Source organism: Anabrus simplex, chromosome 2, assembly GCF_040414725.1.
Source record: "Anabrus simplex isolate iqAnaSimp1 chromosome 2, ASM4041472v1, whole genome shotgun sequence".
Lineage (NCBI taxonomy): Eukaryota > Metazoa > Arthropoda > Insecta > Orthoptera > Tettigoniidae > Anabrus > Anabrus simplex.
The window spans coordinates 788,465,123-788,488,582 of NC_090266.1; the positions used below are offsets into that span (position 1 = coordinate 788,465,123).

At 40.8% G+C, this 23,460-nt stretch overlaps 1 protein-coding gene across 1 annotated transcript in view; it reads right to left on the reverse strand.

The window, feature by feature from the left end:
- Positions 1-19,624, reverse strand: part of Camta (Calmodulin-binding transcription activator) — a 705,348-nt gene extending 685,724 nt beyond the window's left edge. Inside the window, exon 1 of the mRNA XM_068226037.1 lies at positions 19,496-19,624. Coding sequence (XP_068082138.1) covers positions 19,496-19,624 — 129 coding nt within the window. The remainder of the gene's footprint in view (positions 1-19,495) is intronic.
- Positions 19,625-23,460: the final 3,836 nt, after the last annotated feature.

Consider the following 23,460-nt stretch of genomic DNA (forward strand, 5'->3'; position numbering starts at 1 on the left):
CTGACGAATCGAAACCGCATTCGTAGTGAAAATCCTACAACAATCAACTAAGTATCAACACATAGCATTATCATGATATATCTAACACCCAAAGAATAAATCTTAAAGTAAAAACAAGCAAATAGAAAATGAAAGTTAATCGAACTTGAACACATGCGGCTAAACAGAAAGGATCAGTCTCCATTCGCCAGGTTTCCACGTGGGACAACCCTTACATTGATGCCAATACTGATGCAACGCTATTATGGCAGCACCTTCTGGCTAGAAAGAATTATGCCGAAACATAAAGTCGTTCATGTCGATTCGCAAAATGCCTAACCTATGACTTAGCTATGTAGAGTTGACTCCCTAACCCTGTCGTTGAGCCAACGTTGCAGTGTATACTCATCCTTAAGTTATATAGTACACGCGGCATCCTAAATCTATCGTTGAGCCAACGTTATGGTATCTACACATCATTCATACCGCCAGGCGAAATCGAAACTTTAATACAATGTCCGGATAATTAAATCTGATCCTCGTTGAAACTCTAACACATGAATTGAAATTCGCTACAAAAATGAACTCGAACCTGGAAATTTTACTGTGTCTATTTCCTATAATAAAGCGTGAAATCGAAATTAAGCAACATGTCCGAATAGTTTAATCTATTCCTCAATACAATCTCAACACATGCAGTGGAGTTCGCTAAATAAAAATAAACTCAACTCTCGTTTGATATTACGTAATATCACTGAAAACAATAATTACTACCATCGCGATATTCACGGCACACCTCGAGTGTGAGGCTCCAACTGACCTACCATTTTAACACTCCAAACAGGTATCACCGTGAACTGTCCAGTGAAGTAACTTCCCACCGCTCTATGCAAGCTAAACACTCATTCTAATACAATTTATTTTTCACAGCCACAGTGATTCCAGTCAGCGATATTTTCGTCTCGTAAAGATACGAAATAAAATTAAATTTACAATAATTAAATATCATCCTGACCGTGTCAGAATGCATTTTGTTCGTGAGGTCGGCTATCACAAAATGCACTTCGCTGGTATCAAATAGAACCGTCACCTAGACTTAACTGCCGTTACCTACGGTCTTACATAAAATATTAATCAGGGGAGAACAGCAACTTGTACTTAAAATAGGTGTTACAACGCGTTCACTTGGGTTTGACATCCTTTACATTCATCAATCGTTCTGGATTGCTACAGGACATCGTTCATCTCATACAGCCCGTCTCAGAAATATTACACTTCAACCGATATACCATGTCACAAACAATCCTCTCCGTCGAAGTACAAGACCTCTTACTCTCGGCTTCCCGCTTACTCTACAACACTCATAAAATACAGGCTTACCCTGCCTTTAACATCTTCATAATTATTCCCATAATATTTCATTTCCATTACAATCCATTTTCTTCTTGCCTGAAAACGTTTTTAAAAAATACAAGCGATCCCATCACCAAACAACTTCATAATGATCTCACAATTAACGTCTCGAAATTTTTCCTGACCTCAGGAGCAAAATAGTATACCGTGATTTTCTGTATCACAAATACACGGTGTCACAAAATTTAAGTTTCCCAAAAATGCCAACTTTATCATCACTAGATTTCGATAAAAACCTCAAGTCTCGTTTGACATTACTGCTGAACGCATAATTATCATCATCTCGAATTTTATCCTGAGGTGCTTATTATTATTATTATTATTATTATTATTATTATTATTATTATTATTATTATTGTATACGTGGATATTTGACTTTATCACACTCATAACGGTTATTTTATCATTATCATTATTGTAACTTTTAACGGCCCGAACATTATTTCACTGATTCTCATTGCAATATTTAACTTCATTTTAATTTTTTAAAAGAAATTTAAGCACATTTTAAAGTTTCGTGCGCTGACAAATAGACAATTCGCCTCCTCACTAGAATAACGACAAGGCATGTCCTCGTCGTCATAACACTTAAATTTTACACACGCCACATATACAACGCGATGTCATGATTAATTAATTTAAAGGGACCAGCATTTACCTTTCTAACTGCAAATATGATATTTAAATTAAACAGCCTGTCATTTCGCCGTTAGCATGGTGTTATCTCGGCTTCATTTTATGCCAGCCACCTCGGACATAGCCTCTCATAATTGCAGGACAAATTCCTCGCTTAAATACTACCTTATAAATACACTGATTCTGCAATTTCATATAACACTTTACAACAGATTTTATTCTGTGCACATATACAACAATTAGACCGCCCCGCTTCGTGTCAAGAACTCAGCTAATACAGTTTGCGGAATCTTCCAACTCCTTCCTCTCCAGATGTTTCACAGGTGTGACTGACCGTGAGACACAAGCTTATCTCCGCCACACTACAGCAGTCCTCCCTTACCGATTACCAATGTAACATCGTCCGCAGTAATTCACAAGAACTATCTACGAATCTGTTGTCTCCCTATGCAGAAGTTCAGGAATCCTACAATTATTTAACTTATGATTTTCTTCCCCGACCGGAATGGATATCGTGGATACAATGTTATCAATATCTAATTTGTCTCCGTTCACCATTTACCACTTGGCAAGATATTCCTCCCTCAAGCCAACTGACTTTAGAGATTCTATAAGTCTATTTTGCTCACTTTAAGCCTTCTTCGTAATGTCGCCTGACGCAGATTCACACTCTCGGACAATTCAATGATGACTGACGCTCTTGCCAGAGGAGGGGGTATTTATGCATTTAGAAGGGTCACTCTGTTTGGCGTTATCTACTGTGGTGCAATCATTTCAATTGATGACCACTGGACCGATTTCTTCGAGACTCACCTCAGAGATTCCCACGCATTTTGACTGCATGTCCTTTACACGTGATTTCCTCTTGGCCAAGATAGGTGCTATCTTCTCTCCAAGCCTAATTAAATACATTTCCACCCTGTGAATTTTAGCTTCATCAGATATTTCCCAAAATTCTTAATTACTTATTACTTTGTTAATGACAGTGCCGAAATCTCTCTCAATGAGGGTTATTATCCAGAATTTCATGATTAATTACCCCAGGTCTCCCGTAATGTTCCCACCTCGTTCTATGCTTGGTGGACCGCTTCCCGCTGTGAGTTGACATGCCACAGAACGTGAAATGAGCTTGCAATAAAAATATGGATGCAATCCTTCTTGTAGTTGAAATTTCAGTGAGGTAGATTATGGGCTCAGTATGTTTAGCATGTAAAAGGAGCTTTTAAGAGACTGTCCTTCATTGGCTATTGTATGATTATAACGGACATGTCTTGATCATGACACTTTATCCCTTCGGGTGGAAAGTGAAGTATTTCGATCTCATTTTCATCAATGAATAGAAATCACTTCGGTGTATTGGGTTATATTAACAACAGAAATTTGTTTTTCCTTTATGGAAAGTCCTTATCAGTGAGCGGCAAACAAGGAAGCTTGCAGAATAAAGTGACTGTCAATCTTGTGATCAGTAGCTACTGGACTTCTAGTTTCACATGAAATTCTAACTACAAGGTCGTGCCCCTTCACATCAAAAGCCTTTCGTGCACTAGCAAGAATCTGAACCTCGGGCACCATGATGAGAATCCAGTGAGGTCACAGTCAAATGGCAAACTTGTTTCTGAGGATGAGGTAATCCATTTCTACCGGGTGATACACCCGGCCCTTGCGATCTGGTTTAATGCTACCTGTCGTGTTTAATAAAATTATGAAATGCATCACATCCTCTCCGTAAACTGCGGTAATATAACGAGATGTTGTGGTTACGGGCTAGAAGATAGCAAGAATCGTGAGCACCACCATTCATTATGGGTACCCCGAATGAACCCGTAACAAGAGCACAGATACGAAAAACGCGTGCCTTACAACAGGAAGTTCACACGCAGACCAGTAACAGGTACTGTATAGGCTGGGAACTGTCCGTTGCATATCCAGCCTTGCAATAGTTCACTTGGCAGGAGAGCAGTCGGATATATAATAGTGGAGGGTACGGGGGTTAGAATTCTACGGAGGTTAGAATTCCACCCTAGTTTGTTTGTTTGTTTGTTTGTTTGTTTGTTTGTTTGTTTGTTTGTTTGTTTGTTTGTTGTTGACGTTTTTTTTATCGCCAGTTGCCTGCGATATGACAAGGTTGTATACTTAATAGTTTCCATAGACTGATTTGTTTATTTGGCCCTTAAAATGCTGTTGGTATTGTGGCACATGGTATGAAGGTGGGCTGGAAGGGGGTAGGAGCCATGTGACAGGATTTCAGTGCCTACTTCGTTTAACGCAACACCTGCTCGAACTGACAACCTCCGTGATCGGTAAAGTACTGCGCACGATGTTTTAAGGACCGTCCGTCACGTAGAAACTTCTCCCGCGTAAGGGATCGGCATGCCCCGGTGATGAGCTGTCTAAGGTAACCATGACTGGCCGACGGGGAATCGACTCCTGGCCCACTGAACCGAAGGCCAGTACGCTGACAATTCAGTATAGGAGCGGGACACTGGACACTCACTATTATCGAACATTTAAATTGTCAAGTCCCGAATGTTATCGAATTGTAGTTTACTTAAGTTATTTAGGATATATTACATTACAGCACCCAATATAATTTCAAGCCATGGGCAATATCAGTAGTTCATTCGCACACAAGACCTCACAGAATCTGAAGGTATCGTTTCCGAGAAAAACTTTGTCCCTACAATACCTGGAATACTGAGATCAAGTCACAGTATATTCTTCTTCGTAAACTCATAGCTTTTGCAAGTTCAACGGTGTATAGCATGTTGTAAAAAATAAACTTCTTGTAATTCCCGATAATCGTCTGTATCCTTTGAGTAACATCAATTCACAGAGTTAGGTAGTTATTGAGGTATCGGGGTGATGGAACAGTCTCGTATTTCCACGCAAACACACTCCCTCTACCCACCTCATGAAAACCTTATAGTTATGTTGTTTTTCACGGGTCTCCTAGCTAGCGCCCGTCTGTGTCAAGTTTTGATTGCAGTAAGAGCCTCAGTGTCCCAAGGACCTTAAGGTATCTGGAAATGTAATTTATGCGTCTACCGTAGTCTCCAATAATGTTGACGTTACCGAGATTTCGTGTTTCCGCGAGCCTTGCATTTTCAGAGATCTCGTGTTGACCAAGATTCTCGTGTTTCCCGAGTGATTTGACATTTACTAAAATATTGTGGAGTCCTAGAGTCTCCTCTCTTAGTATTAGACATCTCATTGGACCCGAGAATCTCTTGGCTCCAGGGGATGATGCGATGCTAGTCTGAGATACGCAATGTTCCTGCCTACTCAACTTTAGTAAATGAGCGTGGCTACAGCTGGGCGTGTTCCTTGAGGACGGACAGTCAGTTCATTGGCTGAATAATCGGCTATTGTCTCCATTGTGGTCTGTATACAATGTCTATCGACTTGCATAATTCGCTCTGAAGCTTCCGTAACACTAGAGACACTGCCAGCGTAACTGTACTATTTTGAGATTCAAGACCTCTTAGTTCATGGAGGATGCCTCCGTTTTTAAAAGCTAAGCATAAGAAAGAGTAGACGCAACAGAACGAACGCGTGAACGTTGAAACGATTAGATGTCGTAGTTGTCAATTACTATTCTTCTTTTCCTTTGTTTTTGCTTGTAGTTTAACGGCAAATGCCACACTAACACACACAGAGTGGAAATCAGAAATCAAGGAATACGATCTTCAGGGCTGTTGAAGGAGGAATTCGAACACGCCATCTCCCGAATGCAGCTGAGAAAACTACGTGACTCGAACCGCGTAGCCAACTCGCTCGGCCACACATACTCACTCACTCATCACCCCGGGACCGATGACTTAGTTGTTAGGCCCCATTAAACAACAAACATCATCATAATCATCATCATCATCATCATCATCAACTCCCTACCTGGCCCCCCTTCATCCCTGCTCAATCTCTTTTCGATAGTAGTTTAAAGACACACTAACTCTGATAGGTTTTCGGTGACGATGGGATGAGACTGTGACTCGTCCAGTACAGACACAACAGTAACACGAATTATTCTTTTTACAATTTGCTTTACGTCGCACCGACACAGGTTTTGCGGCGACTATGGGATGGAAAGGGCTAGGAGTGGGAAGTAAGCGGCCGTGGCCTTAATTAAGGTACTGCTCCAGCCTTATTCGTCCACTAATGTCATTCCACGCCATTTCTCCGCTGACAGCTCGGAACGTACCACTCAGTCGAGCAGCTCGTCGCCTTTCTCCCAGTTCTGCCCAGCCCAAACTTTGCAATATTTTTGTAACGCTACTCTTTTGTCGGAAATCACCCAGAACAAATCGAGCTGCTTTTCTTTGGATTTTTTCCAGTTCTTGAATCAGGTAATCCTGGTGAGGGTCCCATACACTGGAACCATACTCTAGTTGGTGTCTTACCAGTGACTTATATACCCTCTCTTTACATCCTTACAACAACCCCTAAACACCCTCATAACCATGTGCAGATATCTGTATCCTTTATTTACAATCCCATTTATGTGATTACTCCAATGTAGATCTTTCCTTATATTAACACCTAGATACTTACACTGATCCCCAAAAGGAACTTTCAACTCATCAACGCAGTAATTAAAACTCAGAGGACTTTTCCTATTTGTGAAACTCACAACCTGACTTTTAACCCCGTTTATCATCATGCCATTGCCTACTGTCCATCTCACAACATTATCAAGGTCATTCTGCAGTTGATCACAATCTTGTAACTTATTTATTACTCTATAGAGAATAACATCATCCGCAAAAGGCCTTACCTCTGATGCAACTCCTTTACTCAAATCATTTATATATATATAAGAAAACATAAAAGTACAATAATACTGCCTTAATTATTACAGGGTCAGATAAAGCTTCATCTACTCTAATTCTCTGAGATCTATTTTCTAGAAATATAGCAACCCATTCAGTCACTCTTTTGTCTAGTCCAATTGCACTCATTTTTGCCAGTAGTCTCCCATGATCCACCCTATCAAATGCTTTAGACAGGTCAATCGCGATACAGTCCATTTGACCTTCAGAATCCAAAATATCCGCTATATCTTGTTGGAATCCTACAAGTTGAGCTTCAGTGGGATAACCTTTCCTAAAACCGAATTTCCTTCTATCGAACCAGTTATTAATATCGCAAACATGTCTAATGTAATCAGAAAGAATGCCTTCCCAAAGCTTACATGCAACGCATGTCAAATTTACTGGCCTGTAATTTTCAGCTTTATGTCTATCACCCTTTCCTTTATATACAGGGGCTACTATAGCAACTCTCCATTCATTTGGTATAGCTCCTTCAACCAAACAATAATCAAATAAGTAACTTCAGATATGTACTATATCCCAACCCATTATCTTTAGTATATTCCCAGAAATCTTATCAATTCCAGCCGCTTTTCTATTTTTCAACTTTTGTATCTTATTGTAAATATCATTGTTATCATATGTAAATTTTAATACTTCTTTAGAATTAGTCACCTCCTATATCTGGGCATTTTCCTTGTAACCGACAATCTTTACATACTGCTGACTGAATACTTCTGCCTTTGGAAGATCCTCACATACACACTCTACTTGTTCAATAATTATTCCTGGAATGTCCTTGGAACCTGTTTCTGCCTTAAAATACCTATACATACCCTTCCATCTTCACTAAAATTTGTATGACTGCCAATTATGCTTGCCATCATGTTATCCTTATCTGCTTTCTTTGATAGATTCAATTTCCTAGTAAGTTCCTTCAATTTCTCCTTACTTCCACAGCAATTTCTATTTCTTTCCAATCTGCACCTCCTTCTTAGTCTCTTTATTTCTCTACTATAATAAGGTGGGTATTTACCATTCCTTACCACCTTTAAAGGTACAAACCTGTTTTCACATTCCTCAACAATTGCTTTAAACCCATCCCAGAGTCTGTTTACATTCTTATTTACCGTTTTCCTCCGATCATAATTACTTTTAAAAACTGCCTCATGCCTAATAGTCTTACTTTTAAAACCTTCCTTTCTATCACATTTATTTTTAACTACGACAAAACAGCTTCGTGATCACTAATGCCATCTATTACTTCGGTTTCTCTATAGAGCTCATCTGGTTTTATCAGCACCACGTCCAGGATATTTTCCCTCTAGTTGGTTCCGTCACTTTTTGAATCAGCTGTCCTTCCCATATTAGCTTATTTGCCATTTGTTGGTCATGCTTCCTGTCGTTCGCATTTCCTTCCCAACTGACATTTGGTAAATTAAGATCTGGGAAACCACGGAAAACCATCTTCAGGGCTGCCGACGTCTTCATGGGTGGTGCGAGGAACACTGTTGACGCTCGGAGATATAGGGATGAGGTACTGAGACCACATGTTCGACTCTTCAGAGGTGCGGTTGGTCCAGACTTCCTCTTAATGGGCGGTAATGCCCGACCGCACCGCCCGACGGCTGCTCTGGTGGATGAATTTCTGGCTGGGGAAGATATTCATCGCATGGACTGGCCAGCGAGGTCTGCGGATCTGAATCCTATATAACATACCTGGGATGCATTGGGGAGGCGAAATGAATCCCGTGAGCCTCCACCAAGGACCCTCCAAGACCTTCGCATTGCCATTTCTGAGGAATGGGATCGACTGCCACAAGAACTCTTGGACCATCTTATAGAGAGCATGCCACGTCGCTGCGAAGCATGTGTGGCCGTTAGGGGTAACCATACACTCTATTAACAGCATATTTTCTTTGGAAGACATTGGCAAGTTTTGTTAGTTGTTGTCAAAATTGTACCTTAGCTATCAGAACCTTTCTGGCACTGGTTTTTTTTTTTTCGACAAGTTGTGTGACATATGGTCAGCTTCCGTTTGTTCAGCAATTCATCTGACATTCCTATCAGGCGGTACGGCCTCGTTTAGTGATTTTGCTTAACTTTTGGACACTAGTGTACATAGAGTCGAAGCCTGGCCGGTTCAGATATTTCATTTTTTTGCTAGTGGCTTTACGTCGCACCGACACGGATAAGTCTTATGGCGACGGTGGGATAGGAAAGGCCCAGGAGTTGGAAGGAAGCGGCCGTGGCCTTAATTAGGGTACAGCCCGAGCATTTGCCTGGTGTGAAAATGGGAAACCACGGAAAACCATCTTCAGGGCTGCCGAGAGTGGGATTAGAACCCACCATCTCTCGGATGCAAGCTCACAGCCGCGCGCCCCTAACCGCACGGCCAACTCGCCCGGTAGTTATTTCATTCATGTTATTTGTAACAGCATGTAATCTTCCTCACCAGGCTTTTATTTCTAGCAGCTGTGTTCAAGGATATTGCCTACACCGCATGTCCAGGTAGCTTCTCTGTGTACGTCAGCAGATTCCTGAAGCCACGTGTCGGTCACTATCTCGTATCATAACGATCTTAGAAAGCACGAGAATATCCTCCTTACATGCTCTGATCTCCTAATACTATCTGTCTTAGCAAATCACTTCCAAAAATTCAGGCCGGCCTGCACCCTTCCCCCTCAGCACACTACATTATACTCGCGAGAAGTGCCTCGTTCTCGAGTACGCTGTTTCTACGAGGGTAGAGAGCATCTGGGGTGTATAGAAAACTGCTTGCTATTGTACTAGAAGATTGTTCTCAAGTCAGAAGGGTTATAATCTACAACCCAACCGAACCCTCGTTTCCTTATTCAGAAAAAAAGTTAAATATATACGGTGAAATAATGCCAGTCTCAGCTAGAGGTCCTACAGCCGCCAACCCTCGCTCCTAAGAAGAAAGTGTTTAAGTTCCCATTCTAGTCACTTTTTACAGGAGTATTCCACCACAATCCCGCCTACAGTGAAGGAAAATACCACTGTTATTACTTCACCACACCAAGTACTGAGGTTGGGAAGGGCAACCAGTTACGAGGATGAGGCCACCGAATTAGCCCAGTACGCATTAGCCCCTGGCCCAGCTCCTTAAAGTTAATATTATAGAGACCAATGCATAGCAGCTATCTTGCCTCAGGAGCCGTAGCGCAGCTCTCCTCAAGTTAGTCCCTTAAAAGGCACTAGCGCACTAGCCCTACACCAGCTTAAATTTATAATAATTCTGCTGAAATAGTACATCACTATTCTGCTGCGGGAATGGTAACAGAACGTGCCGAACAATGCTGTGTAACGGACCATCCACAAACATAAAAGGTGAACGCGGTTTGTAGTTTAATCCAACCCACACCATGATGCCAGAAGTCAGGCCCGTATGTCAGAGGCGAATACATTCTGAAAGATTCTCACCAGGTCATCGTCACACATGCAACTGGCCATCATTAGCACGAAGCAGAATTTGCTCTCATCGGTAAACACAACAGAACTCCATTGCATTCTCCAGGCGATTCTTGCCCGACACAACAGGAACAAAGGGTGGTTTTTAATAGTGGTTTAAAGTCGTACCAACACATCGAAGGTTTTTGGCGAGGCAAGGATGGAAAATTACTAGGATTGGGAAGATGGCGGCCATGGCCTTAATTAAGGTATAACTCCAGCTTTTGCCAAGTCTGAAAATGGGAAACCAAGGAAAACAATCTTGACGGCTGCTGAAAATGGGATTCGAGCCCACCATTTCCGAAATGGAAGCTCACAGCTACGTGATCCTGACCGCACGGGCAATTCGCTCGGTACAAGGGTGTTGTGATATAAGAGGAAGTCGAGCCAAGGGCACACGCGCTCGTAATTCTGCTGCAAGTAGACGGTTCCCAGTGGTACGTGTGCACAGCCCTGGTGCCACATTTTCTCTGATTTCTGCTACGGATGCGGTAGTTCTATGGTCTGCCAGTGATGTGCTAACAATACGCCGATCTTCAACTACTTACGTACTTCGACGTCGCCCATAAGCTAGTCTACGGGTGTCGACCTCTTTAACTGACCACCGTTGATAACATATCGATTTGTCCAAACCACCCCCCGATGTCCAGCAATGCGACCCCTCTCAAATGGCTGTAATAGTAGAACAGGGGCAAGAAATCGTCTTGGGAGGTATGGGTATACTTGACTATTACAAAACACCATTCAACCGTCCAGGCGCAAACAGTGGGTGGCTGGACCCGGCGCAAAAAGTGAATGGTACTAACCCAGCTGTTGGGCGATGTCCCGGAAACGTTCGTCAGTTTAACTACAATTATTGTACCGTCGTTCAATAGCACATCACTCTCTACGGTTTTTCAATTTTCTTTTCCAGCAGTGTAATAATAATAATAATAATAATAATAATAATAATAATAATAATAATAATAATAATAATAATAATAATAACAATAATAATTTTACCTGAGGTACGCATTTAAATTAAGCGCCTTGGAGAATGTCACCTAAATTTTAAAACTTGCAACCACTAGTGCAAGAAGTTTGAACATTTCTCAACAGGTGTCGCTACTATAAACTTATGTCTGTGCCCTCTGGTGTAAAGGTGAACTATTAAAATTCAGGAATAATTTTGTATGGAACGGTTTCCTGAACTGAATTGTTTATTCTTTGTTATTGGTGTGTTAAAGTTTACAACATTTCTGTCTCTTCCCGCCAACTTAAGATGCTGGCCAATGAAAATTTTTGTACTTTTATTTTTCGGCCAATCAAAACCTTCTGGTATTTATTTGATTATCCAATGAGAATTGGGGGTGTATCAAGGCCTTAGCGTCGAGTTTTCTGGAACGTACCTCTCGGCTATAAAAGCTGGCATAATTTTGGACCAGGTTGTCTTAGTGATCGCTCCAGTCTAGAGTGTGTTTTTAAAAGGAGGCGAGAGTGCCTCGTCCATCTTCGAGAGGTCCACCAGCTCAAGGTGATGGCAGATTCAGTATAACCATGTGATAGTCTTTGAAAACTAGCTCGAGGGGAAAGTTTCCAGTCTTAGTAATGTAACTTTTGTTTTCTCCAGTGTAAATTTCAAACTTGAAAAATAAATTTTAAACTAGTCGAAAGAACTTAACCGAAATCGAGAGTGAGGTACGCTCTCGAATTCCCTTTCAACTGGTTTTTGAGCTGACTATGATTTTGTAACCTTTTCTACGTTGTAATTTCTTAATATTCTCTCCATCTAGTCACCTCAGTAGTATAGGTTTAGCCTCTGTTAAATGTAGGTTGTGCCTGAAAAAAATGAATTTTCGGAAATGGATTTCTAAGTGTAAAATTTTAGAGCAAATACGCTCTTCTTATTAATGTAAAGGTTGAATGGTGCCTTTGGAAGGCTGGAAGGTTATAATGTTTGGAGATTAGTCTCCTAGATAATTTTGTGGAGCAGAGTTGCTCTTGTAAGAGATATTATTGAATGGAGCAGTGATCGCTTTTGTCACTTTGGCAAGGTTGGAGCTTCAAGCTCGTATTGTTAATTAATGTTGTTTAATTGTTGTATGAATTCATAATATTACTTCTCGAGATCATTGTTGTACCTGAAATTTTGTTATTCGCTTAGCGAATTGTTTTTGTTAAAATTTAACACTTGAAACGAGAAAATAAAAAGGGGTAAAGAAATAAAACTGCCAATTATAAAGTTTTAAATCAATCTTGCACTCTTAGCCTATCCACCCATTCATGCGCGCACCTACTTTCACCTCTGTAAATCACGGTATCCCCATAGCAAGAATAATAATAATCTCATACTTCATTAATCAACTGAGAATATACTAAAAATAACTAGGAGAGGAAGAAATCTAGACTTTCAGAGAACTCAGAAAATTCTGTTTTGAAAATGTCCCCATAACACAAGCGATGAGCGGGAACTAGGCAAACACTCTATTAATACTTAAACCTGAAATATAATAGATAAAACCATGGAAGTGAGACAGAATATAACAAAATCAGCTGCAAGTGCATCACTAAAAGAATATATCATTATTAGAGGAGCATAACTCACGAAAATTACCAGTGGACGACATCACTGGTACTGCTCTGAATCTTGCAAGGCTCTGAACTGGTGCTGCCACACTAAACCTTTGTGAAATTAATGAAACACCCCTCTCCCTCCCAAAAATTCCTGATCAGTTTCCATATGGCTAAAACCAAGGGAAGCAAGGAGTAATGAGAAAAACCCTACCAGAAACAGATATAACTGGTGCCCAATAACTTACTGAATGGCATCATGCAAAACGATCATTACAGTATAACACAGAAACATTATAACAGCAAATGAGCAAAAAGGCTGCCACAAAAGCTCATTAGTCTACAAAGAACAACTAATAATCGATGCTGCAGAAACGAGTCATACAATAAAACAAGGATTACCAAAAGGCTTATTATAACGTTTCACGTTCATGTCTTCCTTGAATATTCAGCATCAACAAAAAGCAGCAACAGCAGATCACAGAGATTTATATAGGACAAGTGAATGTATGAACAAATTATAACAATTTCAAACAGCAGAGGTTCTGGTAACTGATCACCTACAAAATATAATATAATCTCGGTGGTACTTTCCAACGTGATTAATTCGGCATACTCCGGTTTAGAGCATCAGAGATTTTAAAAAAATTAGCAACAATGGATCAGATATCACTCGTCTAGCTAATTTTACAAGGAATCGTTTACCTATCTGCCGTCACTGTGCACTAGTCCTACAAAATTCTCTCAGTATTAAAATAACAAGATATCAAGCAAATCTCCAAAATAAATTAATGCATCCTCTTTACCACAACCAAAGAGGGAGTAATCTCTACAATTCTGGAATACTTTTTCATTAAATTTGAAAAGCTGTCTACTAGTGTACTGAAAACATTTTTTCTTTAAATGGGATTATACGTTTACGATTATAATATGTACAAAAACAAGCTTGTAGTTTTACGTGACTATGACATCGTGATCATAGCCACAGGTTTTCCAGTTTTACGCAGAATCCGAATCATTTGGGATGTGACTTTTCATTTTTAAATTCCACTTGCACTGGTCGGAATTCGAACCACGGCCGTCATGATGAGAAGCCAGTCACGATGTCACCGGGATATCACGCCCCTAATTACAGGATTTCTAAGTATGAATTGTGGAGAAGGCACGATTAAATCAATCTATCGTAATAATAATGCCAACGGGGTAGCCGTGCTGAAACACCGGATCCTGTGAAATCTGCGCAGTTAAGCAACATTGAGCGTGGTCAGCACTTAAATGAGCAGAAAGGTGGAGCAGAAAGGAACTGGTCACACTACCGTAAGTACTCTCCAGCTCGGGATGTCTCATCAGTAACCCTTAGCCTAGCTGAGTGCAATGACTAGGTCGCGGACGTCCCGGTTTGGACAAGTCACTTGGTAATAATAATAATAATAATAATAATAATGAAAATCCACAGCCTGTTTCCAGTCATTTGACCGTGTCAGGAATGGAATGATCATGAAATCCCCATCTAGCGGCGAGGATAGGAATTGTGCTGGCTGCCGAAGCCCGTCGCACTCCTCTGGGGCAATGATTAATGAATGACAGATGAAATGAAATGATATTGGAGAGTGTTGCTGGAATGAATTATGACAGGGAAAACCGGCGTACCCGGAGAAAAACCTGTCCCGCCTCCGCTTTGCGCTTTGTCCAGCACAAATCTCACATGGAGTAACCGGGATTTGAACCACGGAACCCAGTGGTGAGAGGCTGGCGCGCTGCCGCCTGAGGCATGGGGGCGGAGTCACAATCGAGTTGGGATGTTTTCATTATAACTGCAGTTCCCTTGCCTACTGCCTGTCACACTCGACTTTGGAAATTCTCATTATCATGGCAGAGTACCTACAGCCAGTCATAACTGAGCTGCGTATTTGCCATTATAAATGCTGACCCCGTTGCCTACCGCCGTTCAAATTATATTGTCCAGGGTTCTTGTTGAAATCACGATCCAGTTGCGGAGCGTTCGTTAAATACTGACTAAGGAGACTGCGATAGAGTACGGTGTAGTTTTCTTTGCACTCTCTTTCCATCATTCGGTACGAGTAAAAAATCTGAACCAGAAGCCGTTTTATTAAAAGGAGGACTTTAGAATTTAGATCAAGCTGGGGGATGGTAATGGAGTATCCACCTTCTCCATGGCAGAACGTACAAGGGTACTGAAAAACGTCATAGGCACGATGAGTTTCATTAATCCGCACCAACTTTGTGTCTCTGCTGTGAAGAATGAAGTCCCGCTTTTCAAACTGCTGCCCCCACAGTAACCAAAGCCACCTCACTCGTTGTAGGTGCACTATATCGCCCCCTATATTCAGCTAGTGGTAGTCTCTCCACATTAATCACAACATTAAACTCATGACTTTCTGGGACATTTTCCAACGCTGTTTTAAAAACTCGTATATAAGGATTATGCATAAGTTGTTGAAGTTATAAAATTAACCTAGGCTTCACAACAGGGAAGATAATGGACCGAATTTCCGACCCTTCTTCATCACTGCCTACAAAATATATTTGAAAAAAATGAGCGTTTTTCTTGTGACGAATTTAACAAACTTCCTATTGTGTTGTAAACTTAGCCATGAAATTTCAATGTTAGTATAAAATTTTCCTCATGTACCTCCTTAGCTCCGAAGGACGTGATTTGAAAACAACCGTTCTACTACCTAACGTTCATCAAAAAATACTCAGACTTAGGATGACCATTAGTAAGGAGGTTGTGTAGATGATGAGGAGGCTCTCCAATAGGAGGGAGATGTAAATTTACGTTTCTACATCACAGACTAGAGCTTTCTTCTGTCCATATTTTGCGTGAAACCACTATTAGTCTACTTTCTGGCCAATAGCAACAACCATGCTGAAATCTATAATCTGTATTGCAGTCGCATCTGAATCCTGATGAAGATTTTGTTTTCCACGGGATTAATCGTTTATTTTCATTTAATCTCGTAACAGATTTTTGATGGACTTCAGGATTTCTTCATGTATTTCCTAACAGCAGCCTCCCCCATTATCATCATGTTTTTTCAGTAAATTCTTTCAGAGGCTCTATGTTTTTTTATCTTAATGCTATCGGCGAATCTAGCGCGGCGTTTGTTTCCTCTTTGGTTTCCACTGGATGATAGATTTTTTGAACCGTTTTTTCGTGTCAGGGAGAGAATTTAGATCATGAGGCACAATAGAAAGACGCTTGATTATCGGAAGAGGATGATAATTAGTGAAAGGAAATCCATTGTCGGTTTTGTCATTGGCAGAGCACTCCACAAAAGAAAAACATATGCAGGGCTGATTACATTAAGTGATTTAAGGACAGGGCTAGTGATAGCGGGTGGTTGATGAGGAGGGACATACTGAGGTGTGAGTGGTTCAAAATGCGATGACATCATGGGACCAGAGCACTTAAAACGTAATATAGTCCTTCCCTCAACAGGCTTTATCATCACATTCCCTTCCTGGTACACCACGAGGTGGTAAGGTCGGCCGCAAAATGAGACGCAGGTCCGTGAGGTGACGCAGGGTGACTCACAGTGAGTTTCTGCGAACTGCAGAACTGACTGGACCCGCGCATGTAAGATATATTTCACCAGCAGCCACAACTTCGCAGTGGGTGGCGTATGAGATGCGAAGGGACATGTAAGCCTATTATTCAACCATGGTCCCGTACATGTTTCGACACGGCATCATAGTAAACATCTGAATCCGTTGCCAATTGTTAAAAATGTGCCGTACTACACTAAGCGGCACCTGAGACGCAAGCTGGTCAGTCAGTGAGGGAACAGAAAAACCACCAACTGCATGCCTTCGTAGGTACAACAAGGTGAAGTACAATTACGCCATCAATAGTAATGAGCTCTATGCCCAACTAATCCTATTATTAACAAGAAAAGGAAAGTAAAGTCAGCTATGAGTAACAGGAACTACAGTATACAGAAACAGGAACCTTTTTTTACAATTTGCTTTACGTCGCACCGACACAGATAGGTCTCATGGCGACGATGGGATAGGAAAGGCCTAGGAGTGCGAAGGAAGTGGCCGTGGCCTTAATTAAAGTACAGCCCCTGCCTGGTGTGAAAATGGGAAACCACGGAAAACCATCTTCAGGGCTGCCGACAGTGGGGTTTGCATCTCCCGGATGCAATCTCACAGCTGCGCGCCCCTAACCGCACAACCAACTCGCCCGGTAAAACAGGAACTGCTTGGAACAACTATAGTGTTGGGACCAAAATGAGTCAGAAAATGTGGAAAGTATAAAGAATAAAAGATAGAAGAGAGATATAAAAGAAAAGAAAAAATAATATGTGTACGACGAATAAAATTTAGTTCAATGAACGGTTTAAAGCTGTTTGATGGAACGCAGAAGAACCTCTGATCGCATTGCATTAAACGAGAGAACTGCAATGGGCACGTAAAGTTCTCTCACAGAATAACATCTCCTTCCTGCAACATTTCTGCACGTCTTATGCAAATCTGCCCAAGCGGAAGTTGTAGTGCCTGCCTCGTTCGTGAGTCTGTCAACATGTGCTCTCCAGCACTTAGACCGAAGAGCGATGGCAGCGTGGTGTCAGTATCTCAAAACGGTTGGTTTTAGGGCCTTAAAAGTGGTTTTCCGACCTATTTATTCCTCGCATCGTTTGAGTTAAAATGAGCTTTGTCTCGTCCTTGTACGAAAAATTCGATTGTTTCCTATATGTCCCCATGTTATTAGACAAAGGTCCTAAATCTAGGACAAAAGCTTAATTTTGAAACATCCTTCCTTATTGCACCCCCAGGGCAGGAGATGAAACTATGTTCCTAATTTCAGATTTCTAGGTCTTTTGGATCTGGAGATCTCGTGATCGGTGATCGGTGAGTGGCATTATAGATTATGCTGTAAAGTCTGTAGGTATCTATATTTCACAGAAGAACCCTCTAGTACCATGTTATTAACATCAGGACGCAATTCATTTCGTTGTCCACATCGTTAGTAATCTCCAGTGACAATATTAGTCAAAAATCAGTTTCTGTCACGCGAGTGCATTTAGTATTCGTATTAAAATAATACATCTGTTCTGGTAGTATCCGGGGGACTTATTCTTTAAGACTCGTTTAGTAAATTACAAGTAAAAGTGAACCCCGCGACGTGCCCTTCTACAACCCCTAGAACATCAAGTACTCCTATCGCCACCCAGGACATGGTTCTATGGTGCCGATAGGAGATCCATGGTGAGGGCAGACCGAGGACATGGTTCTATGGTGATGACATCACTGGCGAACATCAACGAAGAACCCCCCTCAGGGAAGCAGCACTTGTAAAAGGTGATATGACATTGGACTTACGAATAAAACTCAGAACTTTGAAAATAGTAAGAATTAATGAACTGATACACTCTCTCTCTCTCCCCTCTCTGTACCCACTCCAAACAATGTACCGTACATACCTTGCGTACATATCTTATGCTCCTATAGCTAGCTATAAAGTACGGGCATTTCCTGGTACAATGTGTATAAATGTATATACTCGTAAAATCTTATCTACTGAGCGGTAGCTGTTCACCACGGGACTTAATAAATTTCGGACCAAATATCCTCTGAGTTGTCTACACGAGTCTCTGAAGACTTGTATCAGACCACCATATCAAGCAGGAATCATAAATACAGTCAGGAATCGAACCCAGGACTACTAAAACAGCAGTCAGCCACTCTACCCACTCCACTGCAGCGGTGGTTATCATAATAGTGGAAAGGATTACAGCGATTTTCTCATAGACTTCAGTTGAAAGAGGAGCTTCCCACGTAGCATCTTATACACACTATCGATAGCACTTTTAAAGAGTACACAGACTACTGTCCTTTCTGCAAGAACCTAGCTAACTGTACTAATCGCCCAGTTATTCTTACTTTTATCTGCTATTAAGTCCACTAGGGGATTTCTACTAAGAATTATATAAAATTAAATTAATAGCCCCCTTTTGTAAGACTTTGCTGATCTAGTTCTCTATGGTTTCCCTCCAATTTGTATCTAGTTTCACAATATTACCTTCAGTAGTGGCAATTAAGGTGGGCGAAGGGGGGGGGGGGCAGTGGCACCTTATTCCATTTTAGCCGACTGAAACTAGGAGTAATTAAACATAGCCATCTGTACAAGCCCTGTTGTCTTATCAGCTAATTATTTCCTTTATTTTATTTTTACCGATCTCGATAGCTGTAGTCGCGTAAGTGCGGCCAGTATCCAGTAATCGGGAGATAGTGGGTTCGAATCCCAGCATAATGCAATGTTGCTTATTGCGTGTTTCAGTTAAATTCCTAAATATTCTAAAATTTCTAAATTCCTAAATACTATGAATTTTAAATTAATTCCAAAAGAATTATAATTTATGCTGCTCATAGATGGCATTCTTCTGTTGCATAGTCGCGCAAATATTTTTAATCATTAAGCAAGGACTTCAGTAACACAGTGCCTGTTTGGATGTCGGTTTTAATAGGTTTAGTATTTGTAGTCCACAGTAGTCGAAAGTGAACTTCTGACTGGAAACTTCATCGAAACATATCATACAGTGCAATTTCATACGACTGGTTTGCATCTGAATTCTATTTAATATAGACGTATAATCATAGAGAAGACTTACCTCATTAGTGTTCCATCGATGCCGCTGCGTAGGGAAGTGGTCCGCTTTGGGTAGACTTTCCAGATTTTCGGGCAGTTTAATTGGCTCGCCGTCTGCAACAAAGACACCACTTCCGATCACTACTTGCATTAGAAAACAACCCAATCGATTCCTTCTAAGTTTCAAGCACTACATATAAAAAAAAGCCGTGGTCATTCATTGCTCTATCTACACATTCTGCAAATGGCAAAGTCCATTTCAAACAAGGGAGCAGTCCACACGGTGCATCATAGAATGTCACTCACTACATTACAAAACTTTAAACGTAAACATTTTTTGGCATTCTCTTAAGGAGACAAAATTAATATATGGATGTTTAAAAAACGACTAATGCCAAAGCTAAATTAAATATTTTAAGCAGGTGAAGTTTGGTGTACTCAGCATCCAGTAGATAATGGCTCAGCCAATGCTTGTCACCACAAAGGAAATGAACTATATTCCTTTGCAAACTCAGTACTCACATCCTACAATAGAGCCCCAAACATTTACTGTAAAGTAGCTGAATGTCATTTAACTGTAGACTAGAGATTAACGAATCAGCAATCTCTCACAAGATTTTGACTCCAATAAAGAATTCGAGCCTTGGAAACATTCATAGTATAAGGCATATCATATTTTATTCCCTTTGTTTAAATGTAAGTAGAGGCTCTCGTCCGTAGCTAATATAGCGAAACGTGAAAACTCCATAGAACAGTATTCACACAACAGTTTATGCACAAGTAATGTCTTGGACGAAGTCAAAACAAAGCTGTTAAGGAAAATAAGGCGGGCATAAAAGTATGACTACGTAGGCTACTTATAAACAATAATTGTCCTTCTATTACGTTCTTATTTATTTAATAGGCAAACATATTCAAAACTGTGTTTATTTATTTTACCACCTACTCCATTCGCAAGAGAATGCAAGAAAATCATCTTTTCAGTACGAGTTTCTGTCAATAGCCTTCTCCTTCCACCGCTTTTGCCACCTCTGTGGGGTCGCGGGTGCAAATGTGTCACACACACACACACACACACACACATACATATATACATATATATATATATATATGTATGTATGTATGTATGTATGTATGTATGTATGTAGATTTGACCCTGTTTTACGTCCGGATGCCCTTTCTGACACCAACACTATATGAAGGGATGTGATCACTATTGCGTGTTTCTGTCGTGGTTGGTAGTGTAGTGTGTTGTATGAATATGAAGAGGAAAGCGTTGCGACAAACACAAACACCCAGTCCCCGGGCCAGAAGAATTAATCAGACGCGATTAAAATCCCCAACTCGTCCGGGAATCGAACCCGGGACCCTCTGAACCGAAGGCCTCAACGGTTACCACTCAGCCAATGAGTCGGTCACGAGTTTCTCTCAATAGTGAATATTATAAATCGGAAATCTTCAAAAGGAATGTACCGTTAGAACGGAATATACACCCAGGCTGCTGAAGCATTTTACCATCAGAGGTATCGTTGCAAAGGGATTCTAAAATGTTATGCTATCTATGCACTTAAAATCGGAGTGGTCCCCTTCCGCTGGTCTATGTGTGTGACGACATACACCTACATTCCGATGGCATAAGAAGTTATGTCGTTTTCTTTGACTAATATGCTGCACGTTCTTCAATTTGGCTTCGGTACATATATAAACGAGCCAAAATACTGACTGCAAATTTACACAAACTAGTTTTGTTTCTCAAATGCCTCGAGCTGTCTCTAATTTATAGATTTGAAAACAATATTTGTCTGAAATATGTATTAGATGTTGCTCTGATCTAGGTTAGTTCTTTTCTTGCTATTTGTTTCACGTCTCATCGACACAGATGTCTTATGGCGACGATGGGATAGGAAAGGCCTAGGAAATGGAAGGAAGCAGCCGTGGCCTTAATTAAGGTACAGCCCCGACATTTGCCTGGTGTGAAAATGCGAAACCACGGAAAACCATCTTCAGGGCTGCCGACAGTGGGGCTCGAACCCACTATCTCCCGATTACTGGATACTGGCCGCACTTAAGCGACTGCAGCTATCGAGCTCGGTAGGTTAGTTCTTCACAGGATCATCTGGGATAAGGAATCGAAGGCGATAGGTGTGGAAGAAAAGTGGAGACATATATCTCGAGAGTACCTACAGGTTCCAGGTTGTAGACAGATTACGGTACGGTAAGTAGAGAACGTTCACAAATTTGGGAGATGGTTATTATAAGCATGAAAAACTTTTAGTTCTTGCTCCTTTAAATTTATCTATGCTCTTTTACGGCTTTTTCCTAAAACATGATTTTGTTCAGAATATTCAGTTTTCCAAAAAATTACAATTCTACTTGCTTCTGGTGCGCTGAGAGCATTTTTGATTTTCTTGATGATTTTTTCTTCATTTTCTTTTACAACTGAGGCATTAATTTTGATGTAACTATATGTTGTCATATCAAACCGGAATGAATAATAAAGAGCGCAGAGATTGCAACACTAATTCACATTGATTCAAGAGAGATTATGAGATTCTCGAGACATTCGAGTAAGAAGAATGCCCATCCCGAGCATCATACTCTGTCGAGTGCCGTTTGCGTGGTGTAGATCTAGTCACGGTGAAAAATGGAGAATGCTAATATGTTTAAAAATATTCCAAGCTCTACATTCGAGAGATGAATGGGTTCGAACTCCATCGTCGGCTGTCTTGAGAATGGTTTCCTGTGGTTTCCCATTTTCACTTCCAGACAAATGGCGGAAGAGTTCAAACTCATAGGCCACAGCCGATTCCTTCCATTTCCTTACTCAATTTAATTCACCATTATTCACTTCATTTTCATCGGCTCCTCAACTCAGGCTGACGTCAGGAAGGGTATTCGCCCGTAAAACATGCCAAATAATTTCATTTCACCTCGTCCGCGAGCCCGTATCAGGAAACGGGTTTCATGGGTAGACAAACATTCCTTGGTTTCCTCTGTTTAAGAGGATAACATTTTCTACCCATCTTTAGGTTTTCTGTTCAGAAGCATACAATGACATTCTATGAGCTCCATTTAAGTAACAGTACTGTTATTTGTTTGTATTAGCTTTACGTCGCATTGACACAGATAGGTCTTATGGCGACGATGCGACAGGAAAGGCCTAGGAATGGGAAGGAAGCGGCAGTGGCCTCATTAAGGTACAGCCCCAGCATTTGCCTGGTGTGAAAATGGGAAACCACTGAAAACCATCTTCAGGGCTGCCGACAGTGGGATTCGAACCCACTATCTCTCGGATGCGAGCTCACAGCTGCGCGCTCCTAGCCGCACAGCCAACTCGCACGGTTGTTATTTTTTCAACATCCATTCTAAGTGCAAACGATTTTTAACAGATGCCATTCGCATAAAACTGGAATCCTCACATTAATGTACTTTTTTGCTAGTGGTTTAACATCGCACTAACACAATGAAGGTTTTCAGCGATGCAAGGATGAGAAAGGTCTAGGATTGAGAAGGAAGCGACCGTGGCCCTAATTAACGTACAGCGCGAGCACTTTATTGTAAATTATTCCTTCCACCTGTAACCTCATAAAAATATAAATTTACGTATTAAAGAATAGAATAATTTCAGAATTACACAGTCAGCAGGATATATATACAGTCACGAATTAAAACGAAATGCTTTTAATTTGGCGTCGTATTGATTCTTAACTCCACCCCTGTCAAGCATGGAAGTATAATGAAACTTAAGATCTTCACTAATTTATTCTCTTCTGAGATTCAGTTTAGAAGAAAATAAATTCCATATTGTGTGTTCTCTTAAAATCGCCCGAAAATTGGACATTTTTTCGACGTACGTTGGAAGATATGTCGGTTTTAACTCATTATTCCGTTCCACGAAGTTGCGATTAAGATTTGCAAACCAGAAACCATCGAATATAGCTACAATGAAGTACTGTATCCATGCAGAGCTGGCGGTTATGTTCTGAC